This window comes from Oncorhynchus kisutch, linkage group LG30 (assembly GCF_002021735.2).
Source record: "Oncorhynchus kisutch isolate 150728-3 linkage group LG30, Okis_V2, whole genome shotgun sequence".
Classification (NCBI taxonomy): domain Eukaryota; kingdom Metazoa; phylum Chordata; class Actinopteri; order Salmoniformes; family Salmonidae; genus Oncorhynchus; species Oncorhynchus kisutch.
Window position 1 is genome coordinate 9,966,752 of NC_034203.2, and position 19,263 is coordinate 9,986,014.

General features: G+C 42.1%; 1 protein-coding gene across 2 annotated transcripts in view; it reads left to right on the forward strand.

Annotated features, from left to right (window-relative positions):
* Positions 1-5,713: 5,713 nt before the first annotated feature.
* LOC109874675 (serine/threonine-protein kinase N2) overlaps positions 5,714-19,263 on the forward strand; it is a 45,716-nt gene continuing 32,166 nt past the window's right edge. Inside the window, exons 1-2 of one of the 2 annotated variants that reach the window (XM_020466702.2) lie at positions 5,714-6,041; positions 18,451-18,751. In XM_020466702.2, coding sequence (XP_020322291.1) covers positions 6,021-6,041; positions 18,451-18,751 — 322 coding nt within the window. In that variant the 5' untranslated portion in view covers positions 5,714-6,020. Of the gene's footprint in view, positions 6,042-14,816; positions 15,054-18,450; positions 18,752-19,263 lie in introns of those variants that run through there. The other variant, XM_020466701.2, reaches the window with a different exon arrangement.

Here is a 19,263-nt window from a genome sequence, read left to right on the forward strand (position 1 = left end):
TGAAGTGCCCCTTTAAGGTCTATGTTATACAGAGGCTACTCCTCTAGTTTTGGTCACTCAGCCTATTTTCCCTTCCTCCCTAACCAACCCAAATCACTGCAAAGACAGGCTCTCCTCTCTCTCTCTCTCTCTGTGTAGTATCTGTTGGAATGTTAACCTCACCATGTTTTTGTTATCATTTTGTCATTCCCATGTTTTTGTTGTCGTCTAAAAAAGAAAATGAATTGCCCATTGCTGCATGCTTTTTATGTAATTATTTGTTAGTACATTGATCAACACTAACAATGTTGGCTGCTGTTCTCTCTGTACTATAGAGGGAGCTCATTGGCTAATTTGTGTCTTCACCCGCCTGGAGTGGAGACATCTATGGGTGACATTATCCAGTCCATGGTGATGTGTGTGTGTGTGTATGTCATGGAAACAGCCAATTAAAAGACATGGATCAGGCTAGGTGATACCTCTTCCTGAAAAAGCAGATTGAGACCAAATGACATGAGGGGTTTCCAAACTGAGGAAAATAATGTCAACAAGTACACATCAACTTCTCTGTTCGAAGAAAAGGGTAAGTCACAGTCCCAGGGCTGCCTGGTGCACACTGTTGAATCGGTGTCTCACCAAGGTTTACCCAGCCAGGCCTAGGTAATCTCATGCTCGTCATCAGTTACTGAACCAATCTCCTATTAATCCCGTCATTAGATAGCCAGCCTACAACAACTTCCTGGACTTGTCACTGTGACCCAATAAAAAGGGTTTCCCTGGCCCTCTGTCCAAGCCCTCCCAGACTGATCTGAGACCTACTTCATGAGATTGGATCTCTATATCTGTAAAATGACCAAACTGATCCAGGACCTGTAATGAAGGCTATATAGTGTAACAACTTTCTTATGCACTGGTGACGGTACAGAAGCAGGAAACCAACAGTGTTGGGGAAGCTCCTCTTAAAATATAGTTTACCGAGCTACCAATTACGTTACACTGGAAGAAGTTAAGCTACACTAACTGCTACCCTTAATAAGAAATATATAGTTTACGTAAATAAAGTTACTTTGAAAAAGTAGTTCACTACATCCAAACTACTTTGTGAAAAATGAAATCTGAAATCTCACAGACTACAAATTGCAAGACAGATCACTCTTGGGGTCAAATGTTAACAGTGTGTAATTTCGCCTGTTAAACACAAAAACAATGTTTCAAGTGAGAATTACTGAGGTGTGATGCCGGAAATAAATCATTATTGTCTACTTCACCCATATTTTATTTTACTTTTGCAAAAAAAGTTGCCTAATGTGTAGTTCCAGTAGTTAGCTACACCGCTACATGGCAAAACAAGTAATTAACTACTGAAAACACTACCAAGATTTGATGTAGTTAAATTACTCAAAATATATGTAAACTCAGCAAGAAAAGAAATATCTCCTCACTGTCAACTGTGTTTATTTTCACCAAACTTAACATGTGTAAATATTTGTATGAACATAACAAGATTCAACAACTGAGACATGAACTGAACAAGTTCCACAGACATGTGACTAACAGAAATGGAATAATATGTCCCTGAACAAAGGGGGGATCAAAATCAAAAGTAACAGTCGGTATCTGGTGTGGCCAGCAGCTGCATTAAGTACTGCAGTGCATCTCCTCCTCATGGACTGCACCATATTTGCCAGTTCTTGCTGTGAGATGTTACCCCACTCTCCCTCCAAAGCACCTGCAAGTTCCCAGACATTTCTGGGGGGAAATGCCCTCACCCGCCGATCCAACGTGCTCAATGGGATTGAGATGCGGGCTCTTCGCTGGCCATGGCAGAACACTGACATTCCTGTCTTGCAGAAAATCACACACAGAACGAGCAGTATAGCTGGTGGCATTGTCATGCTGGAGGGTCATGTCAGGATGAGCCTGCAGGAAGGGTACCATATGAGGGAGGAGGATGTCTTCCCTGTAAAGCACAGCGTTGAGTTAGCCTGCAATGACAACAAGCTCAGTCCGATGATGCCGTGACACACCGCCCCAGACCATGACGGACCCTCCACCTCCAAATCGATCCCACTCTAGAGTACAGGCCTCGGTGTAACGCTCATTCCTTTGACGATAAACGTGAATCCGACCATCACCCCTGGTGAGACAAAACCACGACTCGTTAGTGAAGAGCACATTTTGCCAATCCTGTCTGGTCCAGCGACGGTGGGTTTGTGCCCATAGGCAACGTTGTTGCCGGTGATGTCTGGTGAGGACTTGCCTTACAACAGGTCTACAAGCCCTCAGTCCAGCCTCTCTCAGCCTATTGCGGACAGTCTGAGCACTGATGGAGGGACTGTGCGTTCCTGGTGTAACTCGGGCTGTTGTTGTTGCCATCCTCTACCTGTCCCACAAGTGTGATGTTCGGATGTACCGATCCTGTGCAGATGTTGTTACACGTGGTCTGCCACTGCGAGGAGGATCAGCTGTCCATCCTGCCTCCCTGTAACACTGTCTTAGGCATCTCACAGTACAGACATTGCAATGTATTGCCATGGCCACATCTGCAGTCCTCATGCCTCCTTGCAGCATGCCTAAGGCACATTCACGCAGATGAGTAGGGACCCTGGGCATCTTTCTTGTGGTGTTTTTCAGAGTCAGTAGAAAGGCCTCTTTAGTGTCCTACGTTTTCATAACTGTTACCTTAATTGCCTACCGTCTGTAAGCTGTTAGTGTCTTAACGACCATTCCACAGCTGCATGTTCATTCATTGTTTATGGTTCATTGAACAAGCATGGGAAACAGTGTTTCAACTCTTTACAATGAAGATCTGTGAAGTTATTTGGATTTTTAGGAATTATCTTTGAAAGACAGGGTCCTGAAAAATGGACGTTCATTTTTTTGCTGAGTTTAGTTACTACCCAACACTTGAAACCAACCTATTACCACACCAAACCAATTAAATACTGTAGTATTGTTGGATTGAAAAGATCACATTTCAGGTTATCAGAAGCTTAGGGCTGTGTTCAGAAAAGTTTATTTTGGGTAATGGGCACACACTATGGAACACTCTCGCACATTCCGTTGACGTCTATGCATGACGTCTCACCTAAGTGATAGGTAGAGTTCAGCACAGCCTTACATAATACACTGGGGCCAGACCAACATCCCAGTGTCTCACAGGTTGTGACGGATATTATTGAACAGGGCGCACATGTCCAGAACTTAACACACAGACATCTATTGTATAATGGACATGACTTGATTATTTATCTTGTTGGGGCCATATCTGTAGAAGGCCTGCCTGCACATGGACAGCGTGGTGCCATTGGTATCAAGTGCAGTCAGTTGACAGCTATTTTAGATTGGCGGTAGCAACTGGACAGATTTGGTTACAATCATGATAGTTATTCTCTGCAACTACTACTACTGTACTGTTACACTGCATGGGATCGGGGGGGGTCTCCACCCCCCCACAAAAAAATGGATCTACATTTTTTTAAAGGAACTCATTCCGGCTTTATACTTACCCGTAAAAGCTGTAATAGTAGAATGCATAAGGTGCAATTTCGAAATTGGGTAGAGCATCATCAGTTAATCTTGTGATGTTGGTTATTGTCGACCTTAGAGAGCTATTTATAACTTGTCAGAAATATTCAGATCAGCTAACGCTTTCATGTAGTTTTTTTTTTGCCCATAGATATTGTTGTCATTTTTTTGTCACTCAAATATCACATGAATACACATTAGACATGACAAAATGTATAGGATTGCAAGAACATTTGATTTAAAACTGCTACATTTTCTTTGGGCCCCATGACAAAATGTGTAGAATTGCAGGAAATAAACTTTAAACCTGCAAAATGATCTCCACCAACAAGAGGGGCGTGAACAGCTTGTATCACGAACAGTGCTTGTGCCAATAGAAATAACGATATCATAACCGCCATCGATAAAAGACAGTACTGTGCAGCCGTCTTCATCGACCTTGCCAAGGCTTTCGACTCTGTCAATCACCATATTCTTATCGGCAGACTCAGTAGCCTCGGTTTTTCGGATGACTGCCTTGCCTGGTTCACCAATTACATTGCAGACAGAGTTCAGTGTGTCGAATCGGAGGGCATGCTGTCCGGTCCTCTGGCAGTCTCTATGGGGGTGCCACAGGGTTCAATCCTCGGGCCGAATCTTTTCTCTGTATATATCAATGATGTTGTTCTTGCTGCGGGCGATTCCCTGATCCACTTCTACGCAGACGACACCATTCTATATACTTCCGGCCCGTCCTTGGACACTGTGCTATCTAACCTCCAAACGAGCTTCAATGCCATACAACACTCCTTCCGTGGCCTCCAACTGCTCTTAAACGCTAGTAAAACCAAATGCATGCTTTTCAACCGTTCGCTGCCTGCACCTGCACGCCTGACCAGCATCACCACCCTGGATGGTTCCGACCTTGAATATGTGGACATCTATAAGTACCTAGGTGTCTGGCTAGACTGTAAACTCTACTTCCAGACTCATATCAAACATCTCCAATCGAAAATCAAATCAAGAGTCGGCTTTCTATTCCGCAACAAAGCCTCCTTCACTCACGCCGCCAAAATTACCCTAGTAAAACTGACTATCCTACCGATCCTCGACTTCGGCGATGTCATCTACAAAATTGCTTCCAACACTCTACTCAGCAAACTGGATGCAGTTTATCACAGTGCCATCCGTTTTGTCACTAAAACACCTTATACCACCCACCACTGCGACTTGTATGCTCTAGTCGGCTGGCCCTCGCTACATATTCGTCGCCAGACCCACTGGCTCCAGGTCATCTACAAGTCCATGCTAGGTAAAGCTCCGCCTTATCTCAGTTCACTGGTCACGATGGCAACACCCATCCGTAGCACGCGCTCCAGCAGGTGTATCTTACTGATCATCCCTAAAGCCAACACCTCATTTGGCCGCCTTTCGTTCCAGTTCTCTGCTGCCTGTGACTGGAACGAATTGCAAAAATCGCTGAAGTTGGAGACTTTTATCTCCCTCACCAACTTCAAACATCTGCTATCTGAGCAGCTAACCGATCGCTGCAGCTGTACATAGTCTATCGGTAAATAGCCCACCCATTTTTACCTACCTCATCCCCATACTGTTTTTATTTATTTACTTTTCTGCTCTTTTGCACACCAATATCTCTACCTGTACATGACCATCTGATCATTTATCACTCCAGTGTTAATCTGCAAAATTGTAATCATTCGCCTACCTCCTCATGCCTTTTGCACACAATGTATATAGACTCTCTTTTTTTTCTACTGTGTTATTGACTTGTTAATTGTTTACTCCATGTGTAACTCTGTGTTGTCTGTTCACACTGCTATGCTTTATCTTGGCCAGGTCGCAGTTGCAAATGAGAACTTGTTCTCAACTAGCCTACCTTGTTAAATAAAGGTGAAAAAAAAAGAGTTAAAAAGTTTGGGAACCCCTGTAGGCTATCACTACACTACTGCCGCTTTTTATATTTGGTATCCTATAATAAATGAGGAAGATGATGTCATTGAAGTTTCCTTCACTATTTTCAGCTACTATATCATAGTATAACCTCCTGCTCATAATCTTAATCGTTTTAACCTAGTGCTAGAATTGTCAAACTATTCCGTAAAAAATTTGCGGGGTTCGTGTGTATGTGAAATGTATGATCACGTGAGAGAGTGTGACTATAATCTGGCCGCGAGAGTGGGCTATGGGTTGAGTGAGTGCATAGCTCCTATGGGCGGACGCTGATGTATTTCCACACAAACCACCGCTGCTCTCTCCCAAAGCAGTGGGACAGATTTATGGTGCTGCTTCACTTATGTGGACTATAGAACAACTTTTCGTCCCTTGGCCTAAGCGAAAAAAGACACAAGGATTCAAAGAAAGGCATGGAAAGTCAAGTATTTCCAAGATGACCGATGGTTTGGTCACCGAATAAGTTATTTTTGTCGCACGAGAGAGAAACTCAAAACAAGGCTGTTTTTGGAGTTCCACCTCCCCTCTCTCCGTAGAGTTTGATTCAAAAGTCGAAAGCCAAGATGGCCGCCGATTCCGTGCAGGTAGGAAAAGTTGACAACTGTTACAATAAACGCGTAAAGTTGTAATGCGCGTTTTCCAATTTAGTAGACTAACTTTATTATATCGAACATTCGCAGTAGGTTCAAATCTTGAGTTTTATAAATTTCTGAGGGATTTATCCACCCTTTCCCGAAGGACTGGGAATTATGGATTGAGGCCTGGAAAACAATTAGAAGGGAAAAAATTCCAGTTTTGCATTATTGTGCACTTGAGCACGCAACATCTGAACTACTGAATTCATCTGCTGTAGATTATTGAAATGTACTAAAATAAATGTAAAATATATTATGATAGTAAAATGTGTTTTAAAAACATTTTGGTAAACAAAATTGTTTAGAACGAATTGGAAGAACATTTTCCATTTCATATCCCATTTTAAACCGAGACGGTAAAAGTAATGTTCCATTTTAAACACTTTTGTAAACAGTGACACACTTGAGTCAAGCCCAAAGGTGTCTATTAAAAGAAACATGTTTTACTTGGTTGGAGCCTAGATTTAACGTAGTTGAAAATAATGTTTCAAGTATAGGCATGCAAATCCTAAATGTTAGCTAAGCATTCCCTTAAACATGCTTGAATTTGTAGCTAATCATACAACGCAACATTTAGAAACCTCACAGGTGGCTGACAAATCATTTATGTTTCATGTTTCAATCTATTTTTCGCCTCTGAACTGTAACAAATTAGTCAGAAGAAAGGTTGTGGTCACCACTGCTGTCACTGGGGTGACGTCACCTGTCATCTGCCAATTTGTATCGAAAAAATAATAATACTTGTCCATCAAACAACAAAGTAGCCTTGAACAATAATGATGTTATCTGACCATGCAATTTAGTAGCTTTGTATGGTACCAAACATAACTTAACTCTCTCCTAAACATTTACATTTGAGGACATTAACCTGTGAAAATGTTGCCTTTGTTTGCGGTTTCTATAATTAGATTGAAGCTGGTACACTGTTTGGAACCTTATTTGTACCCGCCCAGCAGCACCCATGAATGCAGACTAATCTTTGCAGACATGATTTCACAAGACTCGTATTCTTAAATGGGTGATGGCTGAGATTGTTTGGACAGTGAGTGGAAGGCTCTTATGTTTGTCAAGTTAATTATGCTGCTATCGGCCACTAAACAAAATAGTCAATTCGGAAAGTATTCAGACCCCTTGACTTTTTCCACATTTTGTTGTTACAGCCTTATTCAAAAAAGAAATATATATATATATATATATATATATAATGAAAAATAAATAATAATCAATCTACACAAAATACCCCATAATGACAGAGCAATTTATTTTATATATATATTCCTTTATTTACATAAATATTCAGACGCTTTGCTATAATACTCTAAATTGAGCTCAGGTCCATCCTGTTTCCATTGATCATCCTTGAAATGTTTCTACAACTTGATTGGAGTACACCTGTGGTAAATTCAATTGATTGGGCATGATTTGGAAGGCACACCTGTCTATATAGGGTCCCATAGTTGACAGTGCATGTCAGAGCAGAAACCAATCCATGAGGTCAAAGGAATTGTCCATAGAGCTCTGGGACAGGATTGTGTCGAGGCACAGATCTGGGGAGGGGTACCCAAAAATAAATTGCAGCATTGAAGGTCCCCAAGAACATAGTGGCCTCCATCATTCTTAAATGGAAGAAGTTTGGAACCACCAAGACTCTTCCTGGAGCTGGCTGCCCAGCCAAATTTAGCAAGTTAGCAGTGCACGCATGGGTTAGGTAAAGTTAGTCTTACATGATAACCATAGAAAAATACATGAAAATGGATTGCAATTTATGATCCTAAGGGGAATATAAAGAAATGAAAATAATCTGGGATTAAAAAAATAATCTGGGACTAAAAAAATAATCTGTCATGAATAAAAAATGTTCAACGTCACCCTTTGTTTGGAGAAATGCAACAAGTTAATGAGTTACAGCAGCAAAACAATGGATTTGGGGACACTTTGGGTTCAATAGTGGCCCAATGATAGCAAACATATGACATTGACAATAAAAGCACTCAAGTGAAATGGTCTCTCGCCAATCCAGAGAAAATAACAAAAGCTGAGAGAAAAATGTACAAATGGCTCATTAACACTCTACCAAAAGGCACCTAAAGGACTCTCAGACCATGAGAAACAATATTCTCTGGTCTGATGAAACCAAGATTGAACGCTGGCCTGAATGCCAAGTATCACGTTTGGAGGAAACCTGGTGCCATCCCTACGGTGAAGCATGGTGGCAGCATCGTGCTGTGGGGATGTTTTTCAGCGACAGGTACTGGGAGACTAGTCAGGATCAAGGCGAAGATGAACGGAACAATGTACAGAGAGATCCTTGATGAAAACCTGCTCCAGAGCGCTCAGGACCTCAGACTGGGGCGAAGATTCACCTTCCAACAGGACAACAACCCTAAACACACAGCCAAGACAAAACAGGAGTGGCTTCGGGACAAGTCCTTGAGTGGCCCGGCCAGAGCCCGGACTTGAACCCGATCGAAGAAACCTGAAAATAGCTGTGCTCCAATGCTCCCAATCCAACCTGACAGAGCTTGAGGATCTATCAGAGAAATTCCCCAAATACAGGTGTGCCAAGCTTGTAGCGTCATAGCCTCGAATCTTCTTGGATGTAATCACTGCCAAAGGTTCTTCAATAAAGTACTGAGTAAAGGGTCTGAATACTTATGTAAATGTGATATTTCATTTGTATTTTTTTATGTTTTTTATACATTTGAAAAAATTTCAAAAACAGTTTTTGCTTTGTCATTATGGGTTATTGTATGTATATTGATGAGGGGGAACCCCCCCCCCCATTTAATCAATTTTAGAATAAGGCTGTAAACGTAACAAAATGTGGAAAAAGTCAAGGGGTCTGAATACTTTCCGAATGCACTGTAACTAGTGCATGTGTAGGAGTGACGAAGTTGTGTTATTGCCAATAAACTATGGCCCACAACCTCTTGCTCATCAGTAGTTTGTCGTAATCCTGCCAAGAGAGACAGGCAAACCATGCACTGTTCCCAGGTATCACTGCAGAATTTGGCTTGTGATGTAAAAGCAACACATCCAGTTAGACATATACCAGAACCTTGATGACAAGTACGTATTTTATAAACCTCCTGCTTTGGGCTTAATGTGTCAGTGTGTAGTTCATATGTGTGTATATAGTCAATAAGCAGAATTGCTGTCTTACCTCAATTCGCCATGAATTCCCTAGTTGGAAAGCGGCTGTTTTCTAGAAGCTGTGCGGTGCCATTTTCCCAAAATGTTCCCCCACTTGGGCCAGCCCCCAAGCAATTAGAGTTTCAGCCAATGAGCTTCAGCCCCTCGCCATTTGAGTGACAGCTAGCAAGATGTGCACACAGCAGAGAGAGAGCCATGATGTGGTGTGCATATCTGCACATACAGTACCAGTCAAATGTTTGGACACACCTACTCATTCAAGTTTTTTTATTTTAATTTTAAAACTATTTTCTACATTGTAGAATAAAGAAGACATCAAAACTATGGAATCATGTAGAAACCAAAAAAGTGTCAAACAAACAAAATATATTTTAGATTCTTCAAAGTAGCCAGCTTTTTCCTTGATGACAGGTTTGCACATTCTTGGCAGTCTCTCAACCAGCTTCATAGTGCCCTCAAAGCTCATTACTAAGCTAAGGACCCTGGGACTAAACACCTCCCTCTGCAACTGGATCCTGGATTTTCTGACGGGCCGCCCCCAGGTGGTAAGGGTAGGTAACAGCACATCTGCCACGCTGATCCTCAACACGGGGCCCCTCAGGGGTGCGTGCTCAGTCCCGTCCTGTACTCCCTGTTCACTCATGACTGCATGGCCAGGCACGACTCCAACACCATCATTAAGTTTGCAGATGACACAACAGTGGTAGACCTGATCATCGACAACGACGAGACAGCCGATAGGGAGGAGGTCAGAGACCTGGCCATGTGGTGTCAGGACAACATCCTCTTCCCTCACCATGATCAAGACAAAGGAGATGATTGTGGACTACAGAAAAAGAAGGATCGAGCAAGCCCCCATTCTCATCGACGGGGCTGTAGTGGAGCAGGTTGAGAGCTTCAAGTTCCTTGGTGTCCACATCACCAACAAACTAACATGGTCCAAGCACACCAAGACAGTCGTGAAGAGGGCATGTAAACACCTATTCTCTCTCAGGAGACTGAAAAGATTTGGTATTGGTCCTCAGATCCTCAAAAGGTTCTACAGCCGCACCATCGAGAGCATCCTGACTGGTTGAATCACTGCCTGGTATGGCAACTGCAAGGCCAAAGGTCCGCAAGGCACAACAGAGGGTAGTGCGTATGGCCGAGTACATAACTGGGGCCAAGCTTCCTGCCATCCAGGCTTCTTAACAGGTTCTACCCCCAAGCCTTAAGACTCCTGAACATCTAATCAAATTGCTTTCCAGACTATTTGTCCCCCCTTTACACTGCTGCTACTCTGTTATTATCTATGCATAGTCATTTTAATAACTGTACCTACATGTACATATTACCTCGACTAACCAGTAACCCCTGCACATTGACTGTGTACTGGTACCCCTGTATACAGTTGAAGTCTGAAATTTACATACACTTAGGTTGGAGTCATTAAAACTCATTTTTCAACCACTCCACAAATTTCTTGTTGACAAACTATAGTTTTGGCAAGTCGGTTAGGACATATACTTTGTGCATGACACAAGTAATTTTTCCAACAATTGTTTACAGACAGATTATTTCACTTAAAATTCACTATATTACAATTCCAGTGGGTCAGAAGTTTACATACACTAAGTCGACTGTGCCTTTAAACAGCTTAGAAAATTCCAGAAAATTATGTCATGGCTTTAGAAGCTTCTGATAGGCTAATTGACATAATTTGAGTCAATTGGAGGTGTACCTTCAAACTCAGTGCCTCTTTGCTTGACATCATGGGAAAATCAAAAGAAATCATCCAAGACCTCAGAAAATAAATTGTAGACCTCCACAAGTCTGGTTCATCCTTTGGAGCAATTTCCAAATGCCTTAAGGTACCACATTCATCTGTACAAACAAACAATATAAACACCATGGGACCAGGCAGCCGTCATACCGCTCAGGAAGGAGACGTGTTCTGTCTCCTAGAGATGAACGTACTTTGGTGCAAAATGTACAAATCAATCCCAGAACAACAGCAGAGGACCTTGTGAAGATTCTGGAGGAAATGGGTATGAAAGTATCTATATCCACAGTAAAACGAGTCCTATATCGACATAACCTGCAAGGCCGCTCAGCAAGGAAGAAGCCACTGCTCCAAAACCACCATAAACAAGCCAGACTACGGTTTGCAACTGCACACGGGGACAATGATCGTACTTTGAGGAGAAATGTCCTCTGGTCTGATGAAACAAAAATAAAACTGTTAGGCCATAATGACCATCGTTATGTTTGGAGGAAAAAGGGGGAGGCTTGTAAGCTGAAGAACACCATCCCAACCATGAAGCACGGGGGTGGCGGTATCATGTTGTGGGGTACTTTGCTGCAGGAGGGACTGGTGCACTTCACAAAATAGATGGCATCATGAGAAGGAAAATGATGTGGATATATTGAAGCAACATCTCAAGACATCAGTCAGGAAGTTAAAGCTTGGTTGCAAATGGGTCTTCCAAATGGACAATGACCCCAAGCATACTTCCAAAGTTGTGGCAAAATGGCTTAAGGACAACAAAGTCAAGGTATTGGAGTGGCCATCACAAAGCCCTGACCTCAATCCTATAGAAAATGTGTGCGAGCAAAGAGTCCTACAAACCTGACTCAGTTACACAAGCTCTGTCAGGAGGAATGGGTGAAAATTCACCCAACTTATTGTGTGAAGCTTGTGGAAGGCTACCTGAAACATTTGACCCAAGTTAAACCATTTTAAAGGCAATGCTACCGAATACCAATTGAGTGTATGTAAACTTCTGACCCACTGGGAATGTGATGAAAGAAATAAAAGCTGAAATAAAAAATTCTCTACTATTATTCTGACATTTCACATTCTTAAAATAAAGTGGTGCTCCTATCTGACCGAAGACAGAGAATTTTTACTAGGATTAAGTGTCAGGAATTGTGGAAAACTGAGTTTAAATGAATTTGGCTAAGTTGTATGTAAACTTCCGACTTCAACTGTATGTCCTCGCTATTGTTATTTTACTGCTGCTCTTTAATTATTTGTTACTTTTATTTCTTTGAAAGTTTTTTTCCCTTGAACTGCATTGTTGGTTATGGGCTTGTAAGTAAGCATTTCACTGTAAGGTCTACACATTTTGTATTCGACGCATGTGACATACAATTTGATTTGATTTCAATTAACAGTCCATCATTACTTGTAAGACATGAAGGTCAGTCAATGCAGTGGCAAAAACCATCAAGCGCTATGATGAAACTGACTCTCAGGACCGGCACAGGAAAGGAAGACCCAGAGTTACCTCTGCTGCAGATGATAAGTTCGTTAGAGTTAATTGCACCTCAGATTTCATCCCAAATAAATGCTTAAAGTAACAGACACATCTCAACATCAACTCTTCAGAGGAGACTGTGTGAATCAGGCCTTCATGGTTGAATTGCTGCAAAGCAACCATTACTAAAGGACACCAATAAGAAGAGGAGACTTGCTTGGGCAATGGACATTGGACCGGGGGAAATCTGTCCTTTTTGTCTGATGAGTCCAACTTTTGGGGATTTTTGGTTCCAACCGCCATGCCTTTGTGAGACGCAGAGTAGGTAAACGAAATGACCTCCGCATATGTGTGGTTCCCACCGTGAAGCATGGAAGAGGAGGTGTGATGGTGTGGGGGTGCTTTGCTGGTGACACTGTCAGTGATTTATTTAGAATTCAAGGCACACTTAACCAGCATGGCTTCCACAGCATTCTGCAGTGATACACAGTCCCACTAAGTGAGAACCAGATGGGATGACTATTTGCTGCATCAGATGACCTGGCCTCCACAATCACCCAACCTCAACCCAATTGAGATGGTTTGGGATGAGTTGGACTGCAGAGTGAAGGAAAAGCAGCCAACAAGTGCTCAGCATATGTGGGAACTCCTTCAAGACTGTTGGAAAATAATTCCATGTGAAGCTGGTTGAGAGAAAGCCAAGCATGTGCAAAGCTGTCAAGCCAAAAGGGTGACTTCTTTGAAGAATTAAAAATATATTTGGGTTTGTTTAACACTTTTCGTGGTTGTGCTATTTCATAGTTTTGATTTCTTCACTATTATTCTACAATTTAGAAAATCGTCCAAATTAATAAAAACCCTTTTAATGAGTAGGTGTATCCTAACTTTTAACTGGTACTGTGATGACATATGCATTTATCGGGGACCACTTTTGGCTACTTTCAGAACTACTGGCTAAAAATGTATATACAAAAGTACCGGAGAATCTCTCTAAACTGACCAGGGTTGTAATTACACCTGTCATCGATGTATTTGTGATGGACCGTAATTTCCAAGCACTGCAGTCTTTTAAATGCTTTAGTCTGGCCTGGAGGTGAGGTTGTTGACCTGATGTAGCCTATGTGCCATTCCTGTTTTAAAGGCAGCTACCAAACCAAATGTGTTGAAGCTGGTTTCGGGTAATAATTTGTGTAAAGGTTGAATGGTGTTCAAGGTTAGTCAGGATTAAAAAAAATATATATATATATATATATAAACAGGTACCATAATCCCAATAGTCTTGGTTTCTAAAGTCAGACTTGGCATAAATAAATGTCTGCCTGACCAACTTTTCCATTGTCCCTCAAATTTAATTGAGCTTTTGTTGGCATTTGAGCTGAAGACTATTTAGCCTGCTTATAGTGGAAATTCATACTTTTTATGTTAGCTTTGGTTTCGCTGCATGTTTTAAGGTGACATTGTTTTAGGTGCATGAGAAATAGGCTAATCTAACATATTAAGGAATAAGGCTGGTCTGTGTCTTTGTATTGTGTTCAGGGGGTAGCCTAGTCAAACAGAGTTACGGAAAAACCAATTGGGTTGAGCTGTCTTTTTACCTCTTCCAGGAGTTGAGTTGTTTACCTATGAGTCATACAAGGAGGCGGAGCCTGTCTCCCTCTGGACTGGAATGTACTATAGGCCTAGGCATTGCATATTTCCTCTGTAAAGCACCTTTATGGGAGGAGAGGGTGGCATTAAAGATAGAGAAGTTTTAGCCACTATCCAGCCAAAACAGGGAACTACCGTGCACTCTGTCAAACACACACTAAGCCTGTTTTTTTAAAACTCTAACTGGGTCAATCAGAGCATATCAATTAGGCAAAATAAATGTTGGCTAATTTGCCACAAATACAATAGCTCTACGTTATTCCATTGGTACTTGGTTGAAACACGGTGCTTGCTTGCACCACCAAAGTAGTGAATTAGATTATTTCATTAGCCATATACTGAACAATTAACAGTACTAAAAGCTGTAGACGGCGTTGGGGAAACGACCTTGGCAAAAAATTACGTTACGAACTCTTTCCCAGGCTCCCAATCTTAACCTTACAAGAAGCCATTTACATGTAGCTGTACACAACTGCAAAGCCACCTCCTACTCCCTCACACGTCGCTCCATGGGGGAGGCCATTGGACCGCTGGTGTTTTTTAAAGTTTTTTTTTACCAATGTTTATTTTAAGACTCAACTCTCTCCCCGGAGTGAGATTAGGTTCCATTCTCGTCTCCTGTGACCTCACAGAGCGCGAGGCTAAGCAGGATTTTGTTCCCTCAGACGGTTTGTGTGTGTGTGTCTGTCTGTCTGTGAGAGTGGGAAGGGTTGGACAGAGAGAGTATGCGTCCAACTGACTTTTGCTTTTGAGTCACCCAGACATGTTGCTGTTGTAGAGGATAACTGTTTTAGAAAAGAGAGAACTTTACTTATGTTATTCTGATGAGAGGAAGAACAAAGCAGAACTTCAAAACATGCATGGACGGTCTTCTGTTGCAGATGTAATGGAGACAAGGTTGATGGAAATTGATGATGTGATGGTAAGGAACATAGATTTGTATAGGAATAGTCAAATATAGGGATGGGCATTTGAAATGATTTCAGTATTCAAATAATATTTTGGGGGATATCCAGATAGTTGAAAGATATTTGGGTTTTTTTAATAAGTAAAAAAAAATTACAACCAAATCTTTCCTTTTGAATTTAAATGGCATGTTATAGAAGATTCCAGACACCTTTTTTGTGATTTCACATTTTAGAGAAACTTACAGCAAACAACTTACAGCAAACATTGTTTTTAGCAAAGGCTCCAAAAACACCCTAACACATCCTTTTGGAAATGGTAAAGCTCTCAGTATAGTGATGCAAGACTTTAGCTGTTGTATATATGAAATTATGTCATTCTGAACTGCAACTTTATATTCCATTTTGTTGCGACTAGCTAGCTAAAGTAGCAATGCTAATTGAGGCTATTTTCCTGCGCTCCCCTTCCAGTGTCTACAACAGCTCCATTCATATGAAACAACAGCTTAATTCCATAATTTTAATTACATTTTGCTAGTGTTGCACGGTATACCGGTACCACGGTAATATCATGCTACCAAAACGTCATGATACTTATGATACCAACATTTTAGAATAACGTAGTACCGTTTCATATGATACGACTGACTTTCAGCCCTACCAATATAAAGGACCTGCTGGCTTCTATTATAAAATGAGTGGGCCAAAATCCGTGCTGCAGTGTGTGCAAACCTGGTCAAGAACTACAGGAAACGTATGATCTCTGTAATTGCAAACAAAGGTTTCTGTACCAAATATTAAGTTCTGCTTTTCTGATGTATCAAATACTTATGTCATGCAATAAAATGCAAATTAATTAATAAAAAATCATACAATGTGATTTTCTGGATTTTTGTTTTAAATTCCGTCTCTCAAAGTTGAAGTGTACCTATGATAAAAAATTACAGACCTCTACATGCTTTGTAAGTAGGAAAACCTGCTAAATTGGCAATGTATCAAATACTTGTTCTCCCCACTGTAGGTCCAAAATATACTGAACAAACATGTAAAGTGTTGGTCCTATTTTTCATGAGCTGAAATAAAAGATCCCAGAAATTTACCATATGCATATCCATCCACCTGACAGGTGTGGGTTATCATTAAGCTGATTAAACAGCATGATCATTACACAGGTGCACCTTTTGCTGGGAACAATAAAAAGTACTAAGGAGTATTTATGTCTGTAATAAATTCCTTTTGTGGGGAAAAACTCATTCTGATTGGCTGGGCATGGCTCCCCAGTGGGTGGACCTGGCTCCCAATTGGGTGGGTCTATGTTGCTGGAGGGACCTCCTGACTCCATATACAGTGCATTCGGAAAGTATTCAGACCCCCTGACTTTTTCCACATTTTGTTACGTTACAGCCTTATTCTAAAATGGATTAAATTAAACATTTTCCTCATCAATCTGTCTATATAAAGTCCCAAAGTTGACAGTGCATGTCAGAGCAAAAACCAAGCCATGAGGTTGAAGAAATTGTCCGTAGAGCTCCGAGACAGGATTATATCAAGGCACAGATGTGGGGAAGGGTACTAAAACATTTCTGCAACATTGAAGGTCCCCAAGAACGCAGTTGCCTCCATCATTCTTAAATGGAAGAAGCTTGGAACCACCAAGACTCTTCCTAGATCTAGCCGCCCGGCCAAACTGAGCAATCAGGGGAGAAGGGCCTTGGTCAGGGAGGTGACCAAGAACACGATGGTCACTCTGACAGAGCTCCAGAGTTCCTCTGGAGATGGGAGAACCTTCCAGAAGGACAACTATCTGCAGAACCCCACCAATCAGGCCTTTATGGTAGAGTGGCTATGCGGAAGCCACTTCTCAGTGAAAGGCACATGACAGTCGCTTGGGGTTTGCCAAAAGGCACCTAAATGACTGACCATGAGGAAGCTCTTTGGCCTGAATGCCAAGCGTCAAGTCTGGAGGAAACCTGGCCTTATCCCTATGGTGAAGCATGGTGGTGGCAACACCATGCTGTGGGGATGGTTTTCAGCAGCAGGAACTGGGAGACTAGTCAGGCTTGAGGGAAAGATGAACGGAGCAAAGTATTGAGAGATCCTTGATGAAAACCTGCTCAGGACATTTGCCCTAAGCATAAAGCCAAGACAACGCAGGAATGGCTTCGGGACAAGCCTCTGAATGTCTTTGAGTGGCCCAGCCAGAGCCCAGACTTGAACCTGATCGAACATCTCTGGAGAGACCTGAAATAACTGTGCAGTGACTCTCACCATCCAACCTGGCAGTGCTTGAGAGGATCTACAGAAAAGAATGGGAGAAACTCTCCAAATAAAGGTGTGCCAAGCTTGTGGCGTCATATCCAAGAATACTTGAGGCTGTAATCGCTGTCATAGGTGCTTCAACAAAGTATTGAGTAAAGGGTCTGAATACTCATGTAAATGTGATATCTGTTTTTTTATTTGTTATACATTTTCACCAAATTTTGAAAACCCTGTTTTTGCTTTGTCGTTATGGGTTATTTTGTGTAGGTTGATGGTGGGGGGAAATCAATTTAACCCATTTAGAAGAAGGCTGTAATGTAACAAAATGTGGAAAAAGTGAAGGGGTCTGAATGCTTTCTGAATGCACTTGTAGGTTGACCTTTCATTGTAATTCCATTCAAGAAGACTCACAGAGCTCTAATCCTTCCCCAGTTAAGACTGTCCGTAATGATGCAGGTCAAGGCCCATACTAATGCCCAATTCCAAAACAACTCCAAGCTACTAACCCCGAGTCACTTATGTAGATCTGAAAGGATTGGGTAGGTATGGGGCCAGATGTTTTTCCACAGCCTTTAATTTGGGCTCACAATAGCCTCATTTCCCTAGTCGGATCATGTGGTCAAGAAAAAGTCCTGGCCAGCAATGGTGAACATTTCACCTAGCCTGTCTGGTCACAGAGCTATGACAATATTGCAATGTAATCATCCTATCCAGTCCTTTCATATCACCACGTGTGATTAAGTGGCAAAGGTTGCCCAATGACCTGTGTTCCATCTGTTAGTTCTTATTCAAATATAATAGATCCTAGCCATTGACTCAGCTGACCAAAAAAACTGTCAGAGGTTTGGTGGGAGTGAGACTGCTCCTAACCACAGATCTAGGGTCAGATTACCCTACCGAAAGGCCATGGTGGGATGAAAAAATATCTGACCCCTTATCAGTGGTTAGGGGCTTACAACCTAACCACTACTTCAAGACGAAGTTCGGCTTCAGGTGGTACTAACGAGAAATGTAGTCTTGATCTCTTGAGAACAGTCGAGAGGCTACATAAATGCAGTCTCAGTCTAGGGCTCCGGTCTTGACTCCGTCTATACTACTATTCTCCTTCCAGTGCATCTATTCTAACCCCCACCTCTCTTCTCTGTTGTCCCCCAGGGTGATGCCAGAGGCCAGCTGGTGTCGGAGCGGCTGGGCCTGGGCCACAATCTGGACCTGTCGGACACCATGGTGCAGCAGAAGCTGGACGAGATCAAGGAGCAGATCCGCCGCGAGATTCGCAAGGAGCTGAAAATCAAGGAGGGCGCGGAGAACTTGCGCAAGGTCACCACAGACAAGAAGAGCCTGGCCTACGTGGACAACATGCTGAAGAAGTCCAACAAGAAGGTGGAGGAGCTCCACCAGGAGCTCCAGGAGCTCAATGCCCACATCGTGGTCAAGGACCCCGATGAACTGCTAGGTATGGCTCTTGTTCACTGGGCATGGGAGGAATTAAGGTTGCAAAACTCTGGAAGCTTTTCCAGGTTGATCAGAAATCCCGGGTAGAGTATACCTAGTTAAAGGATTTCCTCCCTGCTTATTTTCTCCAGATTCCAGGAATCCTTCAACAGAAATTTCTGGAAAACCTGAGAATTTTGAATGTGAAACTTATTTTTTTGATATGAGGTGTATGCACTGATTTTAAATGCCCCCCCCCTCTTCCCTCCACAGTCCTGTTTCAATTCACATTGTGGTTAATGACCCTACCAATCTGCTAGGGACTGTATGGTCCACTGATTCATGGTGAGAAGTGAATTGAGTGGGATACAGTACCCAAATGTACTTTTAGTTTAGGGCTGGGCGGTATACTGTATTTTGCTACAGTGTATAGAGGTATTTCAATGTTTGGTTTGTTAAATGTGACATGCTACTCCGCCGTGTGTAGCGTCCGTTTTTATAGTTTACTCCGCTATTTGAGTTGTCTATATCCTC